Source organism: Chenopodium quinoa, unplaced genomic scaffold (assembly GCF_001683475.1).
Source record: "Chenopodium quinoa cultivar QQ74 unplaced genomic scaffold, ASM168347v1, whole genome shotgun sequence".
NCBI classification, from domain to species: Eukaryota; Viridiplantae; Streptophyta; class Magnoliopsida; order Caryophyllales; family Amaranthaceae; genus Chenopodium; species Chenopodium quinoa.
The window spans coordinates 1,878,885-1,892,379 of record NW_018744072.1 but is presented as its reverse complement, the minus strand read 5'-3'; the positions used below and the strand labels follow the sequence as shown (position 1 = coordinate 1,892,379).

Sequence of the window (13,495 nt, the reverse complement as noted above, 5' to 3'; positions counted from 1 at the left end):
TTGGTTTCTTGGCAACTTATAATGAGTCATTGATAATCTAATATTGACTTAGGCTCTTTATTATTATTATTATTTTTTTTTTTTTTTTTTTTTTTTGCAGTAGTATTGTTTAAATCAAGCTGCATTAAATTAGTAGCTAGAATTTTTGGTATGTGTATATTCACACTTACATTATAAAACCAAATTTAAAACTTCTTTGTATTTCTAATTTACATTCTAGGGACTTTTAATTTAAATATTGTTATCGAACATAAAACCAATAACCTTTCAGCCAACACTAGTTTGGCCCATATCAACATCTTTGTACTTAGTTAGGTCAACTACCGGCTTCATAAATAAAAATTAATCTATACATCATGCAACATGAGCATGAGAATGACCATTTCCCATAGGTGGTTGATTATCAAGGGGTTGTTCTTGGGGAATTCCTTCATCAAACTCTTGTATTTCCAAAATCTCCACCCTTCGATTCATCCTTCTCCTAATCTTTATGGCCACATCAGATGGCCTAAATCTCCCGCACACGCTTACTCTGTTGTATTGTCTTTCTATCACATGTGTTTCCAACTCTTCCAATACCAAACGAAAACAAAAACAAATCAGGTAATTATAATTAAAAAAAAAAATTAATTTTACAAGTAGATTATTTATGTGAATAATAATCTATTGATTTTAATTTGTTAACCAGTATTTTCCAATTTTTTTTTTTTTTTATGTATTCAAACAATCAAAAACTATGTTTAATGAATGACTTTTGAACTTGAACATTCTAATCTACGATGATTTTTTTTTTCTTAAGAGATATGGAGTAAATAAAAGGTTTAGCTTATTTAGAATTACTATTAACCTATTGTCTGTAATTTAAAACTCTTTATTCAAAAAGTTAATACATAAAGTTGCATCGTAAAAGCCAACCAACAATAATCGTGTAACTAAAACAATGCGTTATATATGAACTCAATTCAACCTCACCTTTCATATTGAGAAGAGTTCTTCTAAGTTTTTTGTAACACCCTTTGCAGTCAATTGAGATTCTCATTAGCATGCAACAATACTGCAACAACATATCCTCAGATAAAAAATGTAACATAGTGGAGTAATAAAATATAAATAAAAATCCAAGAACTAAAAATATAAATAAATAAATAATTGTTAAGAGGTTCAACTTGCCTTTGTTGACATAGAAATTTCATGAGGGTTGGACCAAACAACTGGAGCAACTTGGCCTGTAACTTTTGTTTTATTATTAGGATTTGAGCAGGAGAAATTTAAGAATTTACTGAAGAAATTCTGTTTTACTTTTTGGGGTTTCATTTTGGAATCTGATTCTGCTTCTATTTGATAGAGATTGTTAACATGGAATGATGTGTTGCATATATATATGGTGCACGAATTTTGTGTCATATCATAGTGTATTGATAAGTAATTAGAATATCCTCCTAGATGGGCTAAGGTTTTCTTAAGTATTCCTTTATGTTTCTTCGTCCATAAACTTGGCCTCCTGTACAAAACCTAAAACTAAATTTTTGAGTTTGGTTATTCTCAAGAATCTGGCTTGCCTAGCCTAATCATTCTCGGGACTGCATGCAGCGCGTTATCATGGCATCTACCTTGAGGCTAGCGCCTGTGTTTTTCCGTATTACAATAGCACATAAACATTGTAAAATTTGGTTTCTGAGTAAGTTTCAGACACCCCGTTAGCTAAGAGGTCCGACAATTGCAAAGAGACGTGATAATGTGATGTATCATAAGAATAACAAATGAAAGGAAGAATTGACATCTTAAATTGATCAATTTTATAACACTCAAGTAACAAACCTTCACACACCAGAAAAGGAGAAGTTCTGAAAGATCAGAAAAAGAAGAGTTTTCACTATACAGGTACCCTGCTCTATTCCAATCTGTTTACTTACATTACTACTTTATGGCGGCGCTTCATGGATGATTCAGACCAGAAAGTTTAAGTCCTTGACGATCCAAATATTCGCTTAATCAAAGCCACCTTGCCGAAGGTAATCTTTTGACGGGCAATAATTTGTTTCTTTGAGCCTTTGATGTACTTACAAGTGATAGCCACCTTCTTTTCTGACAAATTCACCACCACAGATTCTGTTTCTGTATTAAGAAAAACAACGAACATGAATAATTTTACCCTGTACTGTCAAGAACTACTACGACAACTACAAGTCTACAACAACATCGGATTCAGACTAAAAGAAAGAACTCACCATCAAAACGAGAGATCATGTCGAGAATCCTCTTCTGACAGTCAGAGCACCTCACGTCTGCTGATAAAACAACCTCCTGCACCTGTTAACAAAATGAACAACAATAAGCACGCATTTTGGAAGCAAAATGCATTGCAGAGAATTCAGTAAAAGTTTTTCGACAACTGACATCCGGCATGGTTAGGGACTCCATAAACCCAAGGCTAGGGGAGGACTGATCACTTCTGATAACCTCTATCGCCTCCGTTGCAGATTCAATATCAACATCAAATGCCTTCATTCTTTCTATTACAATATAACGAAAGTTACCTAACAAACACTATGCTTGCTGGCTTCAACAGTTTTTATAATACGCGTAATTAAAATAAAAATTTCATACTTGCGTTAACAAATCTCAATCCCAGAAGCTGATAAAATACTGAAAAGGAACTAGTAGCAGACTATCCTATATTGAAAGAGGAATACCATCTTTTACTATTCTACCTAAAATTCTGAAATAGTACATAATTTGATGAAGCAGAAAAGTCAGTATCTAATATGATTAGACAGACGAAAGTAATGGGAGCGTAGGAAGGTGTACTTTTTATAATATTATACGGAGTATACATTTTTTTTTTTTTTTTTTTGATGAAGCGGAGTATACATTATACAATTAACAATATGCTTGGATGTGCATAGTTGATGAATAGATGCTTTGAAAAAGAGTGGTACAATGACCCCACAAACTATGTATAATTATTGGTGGTTTGGTAAATTTCATATGAACGTCTTGATTTTAGTCTTCGTCATTATTTGTTTTACAACGGAAATAAATGCTCTACAGCTGAAAAATTGGGGTATTAAGCTGATTGAATAATTTGTAGTTAAATCATTGGTTCCGAAACAATAAAGTGATTGTCATGCCCGAAGTGTATGTTGTAATTCATTTCTAAATGATAACACCCATACATTTTGGGCGATAAGAAGTGCACTTAAGGTTTAAGACAATCTTTTAGGAACGAAAAATAACTATTACGATTATGAAACCACCACTAAAATGGAATGATGAATAGATCAGAGATTTTTTTTTTTATTATAATTATTTTCATACAGTATAAATAACGATACAATCTTTGATCATTAAGGATGGAATTGGGACCCAAAAGTCAAAATAGGAAACGCACCCTTCCACCATTATAAAGAGTAAAGCAAAAGCTGGAGCATCATAAATTATGCTTTAATTGAGGTAATAAAAGCAATTATATATGAGCACTTTCTTTTCAGCACTATTCTTTACCTCAGCCCTATAAATCACCACCTGATTATACTGTCCTCTTTGGTCCTATCAGACCCCAAGATTCTTCACCCGAGAGCTACCAGTCCATGACTGTTAACATCATTAGAATTGTAGAATCCCTGCTCAAAACCCACTTAGATGACACAGGAAAGACTGAGACATCCAGGGACTTGTCTCCTTGGATTGCTAGCCATTGCAGCTCAAGTTTCTTATGGTCCTCAATGACCAGCTTGCTCGCATTCAGATACATGAGATCATTCTCAAAGGAGATAACCATCCCGTTTACGGCAAGTCCTACAGCATGGTACAAACCTATCAAGATCCACGATGGCAACTCTATAACCACCTGCTCTTCAAAGAGCTGTTCAATTACAGGGGTCTCTCTTGGAAGCAAGCAAGCTAAGCCCACTCGTCATTCTCAATATAGTAGCAAGATGTTGCCAATATTGCTCAATTACTGGCCCACGGAAATAGTTTCAGATCTGCATCCTCCCTTTGCTGCACAGGCATTAAACACCTAGGAGCACGAGGATAGGAACAATTAGAACTGTAGTTACTCCAAAACATTCAATAGCATGAGCATGATGAGTCAATTACTCAATAGCTATAACAAACAACGCATTTTTAATAATACAACGACGAATTCATATCCATGATAACACACAAATACACCATCAGTCAGTCAGATCACTAAAATACCATATACCTTCATTTCAGTGAGGACAATACAAACGATACAAGCTGTGAGATCTTTATTACTTAACGCGAATATACAAAACTACCAGAAACCTAGGCAAAGTAAAAAGTTACACCTTCAGAGGTCAAAGACTGCATGATCAAGCAAAAAAGAGGTAAGAAAAAAACCTAACATCCTAAAATACTCCTATTTGTTATTCTAAATCTTACTCAAAACTAGTTCCCAACAGTTTCAAAATCTATTCGCACCTGTGGGTCCTTGTTAAATATGAGTTGATACACATCTTTGCTCTGTCACCTCGCCCTTGCCTAGGATGACAATACTAGTTCCCTGCCAATTTTGTAGTAAGGAGAACAGAGATGGTTATCTTCACATGGATGAACGCAAAAGAAAATACTGCCATGACCTAAATGCCCGGTTAAAGATGGATTCACAAGCATAGAAAGTAAATTATCTGGACATAACAAGACTGGTTAAACACGGCACTACAGATGGGCTGAAAATAGCATCAGTTATGTACTTGCAGTTGTCACGGTCAACTTTAACAGACTTGCGATGCTCTTTTTCAGCTTTCAAGGCGGAAGGTACACGGAACACCTCATGATTGTCACGCCTTCTTTCAGGGTTAAACCCATAGCTCCTACGAGGATAAGGCTTCTGAACAAGTCCGCTGCGCTTTCTCTTACATGATGACTCCCACTTCAAGTGTGAAAGGTAATCATCTTTCAAAAGATCAGTCACAGCTGCACTGTTTTCCTTCTTGTACATGATATTTATACGGAAAGTATTAGAACAATCTTGAGACCCATGCTCATCTTTACCAATATCACACTCAGGATGTTTGGAAACACAAGCTTGCAAATGCTTTTCGCTGCCATACTTCACACATCTTCCCACTTTCAGGTCAGACACTATGGACATTGCAATATCTGCCCTTTCACTTAATTCTTTCCAAGCACCCTTTACCCACTCTTGGGAATGTCTCAAATCACTTCGAGAGAAGACGGCTTCTCGCTTTTCACCTAATATGAGAGTTATCTGTAGTTAGTTTATAATTTAGATATAGTTAGCAAAGAAAATATCCTATACAGAGAGACCAAATTCCACGATATCACAAGAATGCTTCTTACCTGGAAAATAAACTAAGAGTTTCTCATTAGTTTCTTTCCTAATAACAATACCCTCCCACCAGCCATCATGCCACCAAGCATCAACAATGGTGCCAACGTTGATGGCCCACGTGACTTTGCCATCACTTATCGGAGAAGGCCTTAAAGTTGTCCGACCATCAAGTCGAAGGCCCATTGCATCACTAACAGCAATTCTAGATGCTAATACCCATTCCTGAAAATATAATCAAACTCTTAATAAACTGAAAATATATAATATATACTTGTATATAACAAAGAAAGCAAAAATTAAGACACAAATAGGTTGTCATATAAGAAAGGAACAATTAAAATTACACAAGCTGACAGGAATAATTTTACCTTTTCCTTCACACCAAAATTCTACATTATTTATTTTAAAACAATTACTACATACAATATCGATATGATAAAGGCTACCAAACGTGGTTTCACAACCAAAATTCAGCACAAATAAATTCACATAAGAAATTTTTAAGTGAAAAGGGCATGTTTCTCTAATTGCTTTAGTGATAACCCAAATTCTAAAATTTCATTAATAAAAGTGGTCCACAAAACTCAGATTCATTCAAACATAAAAAATTCAAGCAAATAGCTCAATATAAAAGAGTTGCAGTCTATTCCCTATTTATTTCTCATTGTTTTCCCAGGCAAATATTGGTCTAGATGCTGAAAATTACCTCAAGACAATTAGCTTCATTCTCTGCATCCTTGATGTCATGATAACGAAGCTTTACTTTGTTCTTGTGCTTCTTTATGATGGTTGCTCTAAACCAACAACCGAACATCCCACTATCTTGCGACAAAATTTCAACCACTGAACCCACAGCTGTGTGTTGCACTACAACTTCAACATTCTCTTTTCTAAATACAGTGAAGCCAGAACCCTGTGCTACGCTGGCACTGGTATGACCTGTTGCGGGAACAGTGTCCAAAGAACCTCTTACAGTAGCACATTGCATGTCCTCTTTGAACTCTCTTGATAAACGCAGTCTCTTTCTTGGTTTACTCCCATTGAAAGCACTGATATCTTCCTTTTTCCAGGAATGCTCAGGCAGACAAGTATTCTCAATAACCCTTGCTGAAGGAAGAGAAGCTATGTATCTGACAGCATCCTGCTCCCAGTAACCTTTCACTTGAGTTATGTCCAAAGGCTTGAGATCATCACTCTCATACTGCTGACAGCACATATATGGTCGAAGCAAAGCATGCTGGGCTTCAGACACAAACTTGGCATAGTGCCGGGGACTTAGAACCATGGCAAATCCATCAATGCATTCAACACTGAGATCTTGAAGGCAAAGAGAAAACAAAATCTCTCTGTCGTTAAAATTGGGAGGCAAATCAATACCAACCTCGTCAATTTTATGAAACCACCGTACCACAACCATCTTGTTTCCTTTCACATCTTCATACATATCATCCAAGTAGGCTACAAGCCTTTTGTTCTCCTCAGCCAAAACACGGACAAACTGATTAACCTATTAAAAAGATTATAGAATATTGTTAAACTCTGCAGAATCACACAAATATTTCAGATGAATACAAGTAATAATGTGAAATATCCAAGCAGATAATGTAACTTAGTCTCACCATGAATTTAACTCCATTACGACGGAAAGCTTTATAGTGCTTCCTCTTCTTTTTGCAAGTCCATTGGGAGCCTAACCATTGAAACTCTTTGGTATTATGACCAAGCTTCCTTAGTTGGATGGCCTTGGCAATAAAAAAAATTATATTAAGACTCATAAACCCTATTAAAAAAATATCCAAACATTAAAACCACTTTTGACATCACAAGTAGCTAAAAAGTCTCAAAATAGGTACCTTAATTGTTTCTACATCTAATACATCAGGTTCACTTCCGTAAGTTGACCCACCAGACTGGGGAGAGACAGGAGTCGGTGATTCTGTGTTCAATCATCAGATAAATGACAATTAGCATTGATATCAATAAGACATCATTCACAATATTTGTAAAAGAAGAGAAAACACCATGCCACACCAAACAAAGCTACACTATCCTAACAAGTGATTACTGAAACACAGCATTCATCTGAGAACTACATACCAAAAACAAGAGGCTATAGTTAGCAGCAAAATACACAAATGCAGTTTTGATGTACGAGGAGAGGCAACAGAAAAAGAACATTTAGATCATAACCTATAAATGATGAGGGCATGAGGATGCCAATGCTCTCAACCAGCTCTTAATCCTGCAGCCCAGATCATAATAAGCTATTATTAAGCGCAAGGTAAGGGCTTACATAATAAGTAAGCAATTTTTTAAAACAACTTAAAATATCAACACAAAAGAAAATGGAAATATTCAGGGAGAAAATTACTGAACAAATGGTGAACAAATTAAAAATATCACATAAAATCATCCTTAAACTTGTAATAACTTAACTGCAATACCAGATCACAAGCAAAAGAACTAGAACCTTCTAAAAATAGCTCTAACTTCAAAACAAATATAAACATGATTTCCAATTCAATCAACTCGATAAGCAATCACCCAACTCAAAGGAATAGAAACAACAGGATTTTAAATCAATTAACTCAATACGCACTAAGCCAATCAAAAGAATAGAACAGGAATACACATCAATCAAGCCAAGATAAAGTAAACCAATTCAAAAGAATAGAATCAATAAGTTTTTGATGCAAATAACTTGAGCAGTGCAAATAACTTGAGCAGTGCAACCACTCAATAGAAAAAACCAACAGGAATCATGAATAGTTAACTCAAGAAGCAATTAACAAACAAAAAAAAAAAAAAAAAAGCCCAACAAGATTACAAACCAAAAAAAAAACCCTAAAAATCCTAATCACATATACCCACCATAGTTTTCTACCAAAAATAAAATAAAAAAAAAGGGGGGCAAAGACAACAAATATACAACCATTTAAACAATAAAAAAATATATATTATATCACAAACATAATAACAGATCAATTGAAATAATTAGCACATATAATTCAATTCAATTCAATTCCAATAAACGCTCCAGACAAACATTATAACTATAAGATCTGATACTTCATCCCCCAAATCTATCTATTCCTTAAAAAAAATTCCTAATTCTTATACTTAAATCAAATGTTTATTATCTGAGGAAATGGTTATAATTTGTATTATTTTGTTGAAAATTAAAAGGAAATCTTAGAGATAAGATGTGGGCCAAAGAAATTAAGGATTCAATTCCTCGGTATAAAAAATTCAACACGGAAATCCATTTATTCAGCTCACCTCTCTAGTCCAAAATCAAGGAAAAAGATTCAATCTTTTTCATTAAGAACACTATTCACGCCCCCATATTTCAAATTTTTAATAGTATTTTATATCCCAAATATAAAAAATCTATAAATTATGTAGGAAAAAAATTCAACAGAAAAATAAATTTCCAGATCTAGAAAGTTTATTTGAAAAAAAAAATAGAATTTAAATTTGGCTCAAATTATAGGAGGGAAAAAAAAATTCTTGATTTTCAAAAATTTGATGAAGAACGCAGAAAAAACACAGGGAAGAAAAACCGTACAAATTTCAAATTTTGCAAATTAAAACGAAAAATCCTAGAATTCCAATTATTTGACAAATTTGGAGAAACCTCCAATTCTCTCAAAAAAATTGAGTGAATAAACAGAATATCAGATCTGAAATTGACCTTGGACAATTGACTCAAATTCATCCTAAACCCACTTCCCAATTCCAGAAAAAATCAAAATTACATTAACACCAACAATAAAATTAAAAATAAAATCTTTCCATTAAACATCCTACAAGTAATCCTCAAAACGGCTGAATTTGATTTTTTAAAAATTTCATGATTTACAACTTTTGATGAAGAAAGCCGAAGGGGGGAGAAACAATAGCTGAAAAATGCAAAAAATTTGCATCTTTCAAAAACAATCATTGAACAAATTAACAAATCCAAAAAACAAAGTTGAAGAAAATAAAGTTCCGTTAAATTAATCAACCCTAAATTCCCAAAACACTTGACACAATTGCGAATAAATAACCCAAATCTCTCAAAAAATTAGAATAAATAACACAATTTCAGATCTGAAATTAACCTCGAACAAATCAAACCACCTTCCAAACCCCAACAAAAAAAAATCAAAAACACGAAAATTAACACCACGAATTAACCTCGAACAGAATCCAAAAAAATCAATAAAAACCACAACAACAAAATCAAAATCAAAAAATACCTGGAGTAAACGAATTCAACCAATCAACAACTTCCTTCTTGGATTTAGGCTTAACAAACGAAGAATAATCAAGCAAAAATCGATAAGTCATATGCCTCAAACTCTTCTCTTTAGCAATAACAGCAAGATCAGAACCTCCATCTTTTCTCTTCAATACATAATGAATCTCTCTCCTCCCTTTCTCTCTACACACATACACCTCTTCCCATCCCACATACACCACCTCCTTCGTCGCCGTCTTCGCCGTCGCCGGCAATTTCTCCATTTTCACCAAAAAAATTAAATTATATTGAAAAAAAATTAATTTTTTAATTTTAATTGAAGAAGAAGAATCCAGAAGCTCTTCTCGCTTTATCTTTTACTTTATTTTTTAATTTTCTATTTTGTTTTTTTTTGGTTGTGAAGATAAAAGGGGGAGAGTGGGCTGAGAGTAATGTGAATTATATATGTAGGAGAGAGAAAGAGCGGAAAATTGAAATTAGGGTTTTTTCAAATCAACGGTTGAGATTGATTTGAATAGAGACGGTTGAGATTGAGTTTGTCCTACTCGATGACACGTAAGAAACTCTGTAGGAAATTGCGGGTTAACTTTGAATTTTTGTAAGGAAAATTACGGTTTTATCCTTGGATATTATTATTTTTTAAAATATGGAAAATTTTATGATGATATTCTATCTTATCTGCAATTGGAAGGAAAATTATTGTGTGTATCAGAATTCAATTTGTGAGATTTGATATAATTTTAATTTTGGAAGGAAATTAAATTAAATTTAAGGATGGGTATTGTTGGAATAAAGTCAAGGTATCAATAGTTGACTGAAATTAGTGGTAAGTTGGCGCGGAGTTTTTGGTTTAAAGGTTTTGGTTAAAATTTTAAATGTTAGTTACCCCCTACTTGCTTAGATATTTTATGGTCAACTTGAACGTATTAAACTTTCGAGGAAGTTACATTTGAGGAATTATTGAAACTTGAAAGTTGCGGTTTCTTAACAACTAAATGGGCATAAGCGTGCTCTTTAGGCCCAAATGTCATGCGAGTGTGTAATATTTAGGTGGGTTATACTAAGAACGGATTATCAAAAAGTTATGTTAAACTCGTGTTGTTCATAAGAACAGTCCATGCGTACCTCGTCCTACGTCGTGTTAGTGGGTTCTCTTAACAATTTTCATGAATTTGTCAAATTTGTTAAATCTAATATCATATCATATTTTATCACTAATAAATAAAGCTGGCAGACCACGCGAAAGCGACATTTGTATTTCAGTTTTTCGCCAAGTGTCGAACCATGTAGACAACATAAGTATTATTGTGACACATATAATGCTAAGTAGGAGAATTTTGGATAGATTTTTTAGATAAAAATGTTGTATAGAGATTTATTATCGATATGCTTTTAATATTTTATATATACAAAATTAATCATAACTTTTAATAAAATTTCCTACAACTTGGTTCATTTTCATCATTAAATTCATTTTAAAAAGTTCTTTAAAACAAGATCCATTTGTAATATACTTAATTTATAAAAAAATAATAATAGAAAATCAGTAAAATTAAGTTTTAATCAGAAAAAAATAAGTTTAAATCGTTAAAAATACTTTTAGTTTAGTAAAAATAATTTAAGTTCAATTAAAAAAAATTCAATTTAATAATAACATATATATATATTTACAAACAAAACTACAAAAAGCATACTATTATATAAATAAGCGATAAGATATCTTATGACTAAATATTTTGCATTATTAAAAGCGATTATACGACCGTATTTAACACTCAAGCCAAAAATTTTATACTAAAATTTTATCAACAATCCGGACATTGCTCGGGCACAAAACTAGTATATATATAAAGGAGAGTTTTTTTCCGAGTTTTTAGAGAGCCACTTAATATTTTCTTAATGGTCATGAAGGATTATAAATTTTAGTTATAGCCAATTAAATAAGAGATTAGTAAATTCTTTTAGAATTAAATAATTCAAATGTCACATAAACAAAATTGGCGAATGAAATTTTAAAGTTTAAATTAATTAAATATAAAATACTATCTTTTGAGATTAGGAATCAATCAATAACTATATACTAAAGGCAAAACCTGGAATGACACTTGTCATTTCCTGGTTAAAAATTTTCCCGCCTTTTTTTTCTTTCCTTTTTTTTTATTTGCCATTTTTTTATGACATTCATTTTATAACCTACAATAATAGTTATTTTGATTTTGAGAATATATTTAATCCAATTAAACTCAATTTTTTTGTACATATATTTTACATACTAGGAAACTTTTAGTTACAAAAATAATAACATAGATAATATAGATTAAAAATTAGGTATTGTAATATATTATATTCCAAGATTATTATAATATTATCAATATCAATTTTTTTTCTCCAACTTTTGTCATTTGACAATAAAATTTATTTAAATTAAAAAAGAAAAATCATTTTGGTAGCATATTTGTATAAATCTTAAAAGGGTTTTTCTACGCTGTAACCTCGTTTTTTTTTCACTTTTCTACGTTTTGCCCTAACATATATGACTTTCTACGCTGTAACCCTAAAACACGAAAAGTGACTATATTGTGCCCTCGTCGTTAACTTGTCGTTAGTGCTTCCGTTAAAACCCAAAAATTAAACTTTTTTTTTTCATTTCCCCTTCCTCTTTCCCTTCTTCCCTCCATTACCACCAGAGCGGCCCGGACTCAGTCGAGTCGTCGCCGTCGTCGTCGACTCTCTTTCTCTCTCCTCCAATCTCCACCAAACCATGGCAGCAGCCCCTGCCCCCTCTTCTTACAACCTACAAATCGCAACCCCCGCAACCACCAGAATCAATCACCTTCTCCCCTCAACCCAAGCACACACCAGCCCGCATCACACCACTACAACAGCGGCTCACCCACCGCCGCCGACACTCCCTGTTACCCCGACCTCCCCTTACCCGTCGCGCCACTCATCCAAACGAAACCCTAACCCGCGAAAATCGACTACCGCAGCCCCGATTCCACCACTTCTCAACCACTGCAGCCCCGAAACCACCCCCTCCCCTGTTTTCCGGCCACGATAAACCCTATTCCCTCACCTAAAACCACCAAAAATCCATTTAACCAAAAAACCCGAAATCCTAGGAAACGGGTTTTCTGGGTTAAACCCAAAACCCAAAAAGGGGATGCAGTGGTGGCGTTAATTACTGCCTGGTAGTGCGTGTGGGAGCAACGAAAGGAGTAGGATGCGTGGTGCTGGCTGCTGACCTGCTGTGTTGGTGCGTCTAGGGGCAACGAAGGGAGATGCGGGGATGGTCGGTGCTGCTCTTGTTGGTTAGGCGGTGATGCCAGGGGAGTGAAGAACACAGGGGAGGGGAAGAGGTGGTGGGTGGGATTTTTAAAGCTCAAAAAAAATGTGGGGGTGGGGTCGCTGGAAATGGAGGGGGAGGGGGGCTGACGGAGGGGGTGGCAGTGGGGTGGTGGAAGGTGGTTGGACGGTGGTTGGGTCTTACTAACAAAAATAGTAACAGTTAACGGAAGCACTAATGGCAAGTTAACGGCGAGGGCACAATATAGTCACTTTTCATGTTTTAGGGTTACAGCGTAGAAAGTCATATATGTTAGGGCACAACGTAGAAAAGTGAAAAAAACGAGGTTACAACGTTTATAAGAACAAAATCACTTTATTGTAGTATACATAATATATATTGGAAAATTAAATCTAATTACTCTAAATATTTATGGGATTATTTAAAAAATAAAAAATTCTACCACTCACTAAAAATATATTTAAAAAATTTGATTACGGAATACCATTAAGTTTATGGTTGAGAATTTTTAAAAGTATATGGCTACCAAAGATACGTAAAAAAAGGTTGGCTACCGTTAGAAAAAAGCAATAGTAAAGGGCTACCATTGAGAATTTCCCTTAAATTGTCATATTATGCCGGT

General features: G+C 34.0%; 2 protein-coding genes across 5 annotated transcripts; both read right to left on the bottom strand.

Annotated features, from left to right (window-relative positions):
- Positions 1-129: 129 nt before the first annotated feature.
- Positions 130-3,171, bottom strand: LOC110691233. The gene is made up of 5 exons (XM_021868144.1): positions 2,398-3,171; positions 2,229-2,310; positions 1,171-2,115; positions 973-1,054; positions 130-569 (listed from the first exon to the last, which is right to left on the bottom strand). The coding sequence occupies exons 3-5, from the start codon at positions 1,402-1,404 to the stop codon at positions 355-357; spliced, it is 531 nt and encodes a 176-aa protein (XP_021723836.1). The 5' UTR covers positions 1,405-2,115; positions 2,229-2,310; positions 2,398-3,171; the 3' UTR covers positions 130-354.
- Positions 3,172-3,265: 94 nt separating this feature from the next.
- On the bottom strand, positions 3,266-9,962 carry LOC110691232. Of its 4 annotated transcripts, XR_002505266.1 has the most exons (8): positions 9,565-9,698; positions 7,514-7,565; positions 7,177-7,259; positions 6,943-7,065; positions 6,030-6,830; positions 5,332-5,545; positions 4,450-5,223; positions 3,266-4,021 (listed from the first exon to the last, which is right to left on the bottom strand). XR_002505266.1 is itself a non-coding variant. In XM_021868142.1 (6 exons), exons 1-6 carry the CDS (start codon positions 9,827-9,829, stop codon positions 4,652-4,654), a joined length of 2,058 nt encoding a protein of 685 aa, XP_021723834.1. In that variant the 5' UTR covers positions 9,830-9,961; the 3' UTR covers positions 4,192-4,651. The 4 variants fall into 4 exon arrangements, 2 of the variants coding, with proteins under 2 accessions (XP_021723834.1, XP_021723835.1); XR_002505265.1 differs by lacking the exon at positions 7,514-7,565 and having other exon boundaries at positions 9,565-9,961; XM_021868142.1 differs by lacking the exons at positions 3,266-4,021; positions 7,514-7,565 and having other exon boundaries at positions 4,192-5,223; positions 9,565-9,961.
- Positions 9,963-13,495: the final 3,533 nt, after the last annotated feature.

Excerpts from the sequence above, each read along its gene's own strand:
- LOC110691232 (XM_021868142.1), bottom strand. The coding sequence starts at position 9,829 with ATGGAGAAATTGCCGGCGACGGCGAAGACGGCGACGAAGGAGGTGGTG. Across the intron at positions 7,260-9,564 it reads GTTGAATTCGTTTACTCCAG|AATCACCGACTCCTGTCTCT; the intron begins GTATTTTTTGAT and ends GATTGAACACAG. Across the intron at positions 7,066-7,176 it reads TAGATGTAGAAACAATTAAG|GCCATCCAACTAAGGAAGCT; the intron begins GTACCTATTTTG and ends TTTATTGCCAAG.
- LOC110691233 (XM_021868144.1), bottom strand. The coding sequence starts at position 1,404 with ATGACACAAAATTCGTGCACCATATATATATGCAACACATCATTCCAT. Across the intron at positions 1,055-1,170 it reads AAATTTCTATGTCAACAAAG|TATTGTTGCATGCTAATGAG; the intron begins GCAAGTTGAACC and ends ATGTTGTTGCAG. Across the intron at positions 570-972 it reads AACTCTTCTCAATATGAAAG|AGTTGGAAACACATGTGATA; the intron begins GTGAGGTTGAAT and ends TGGTATTGGAAG.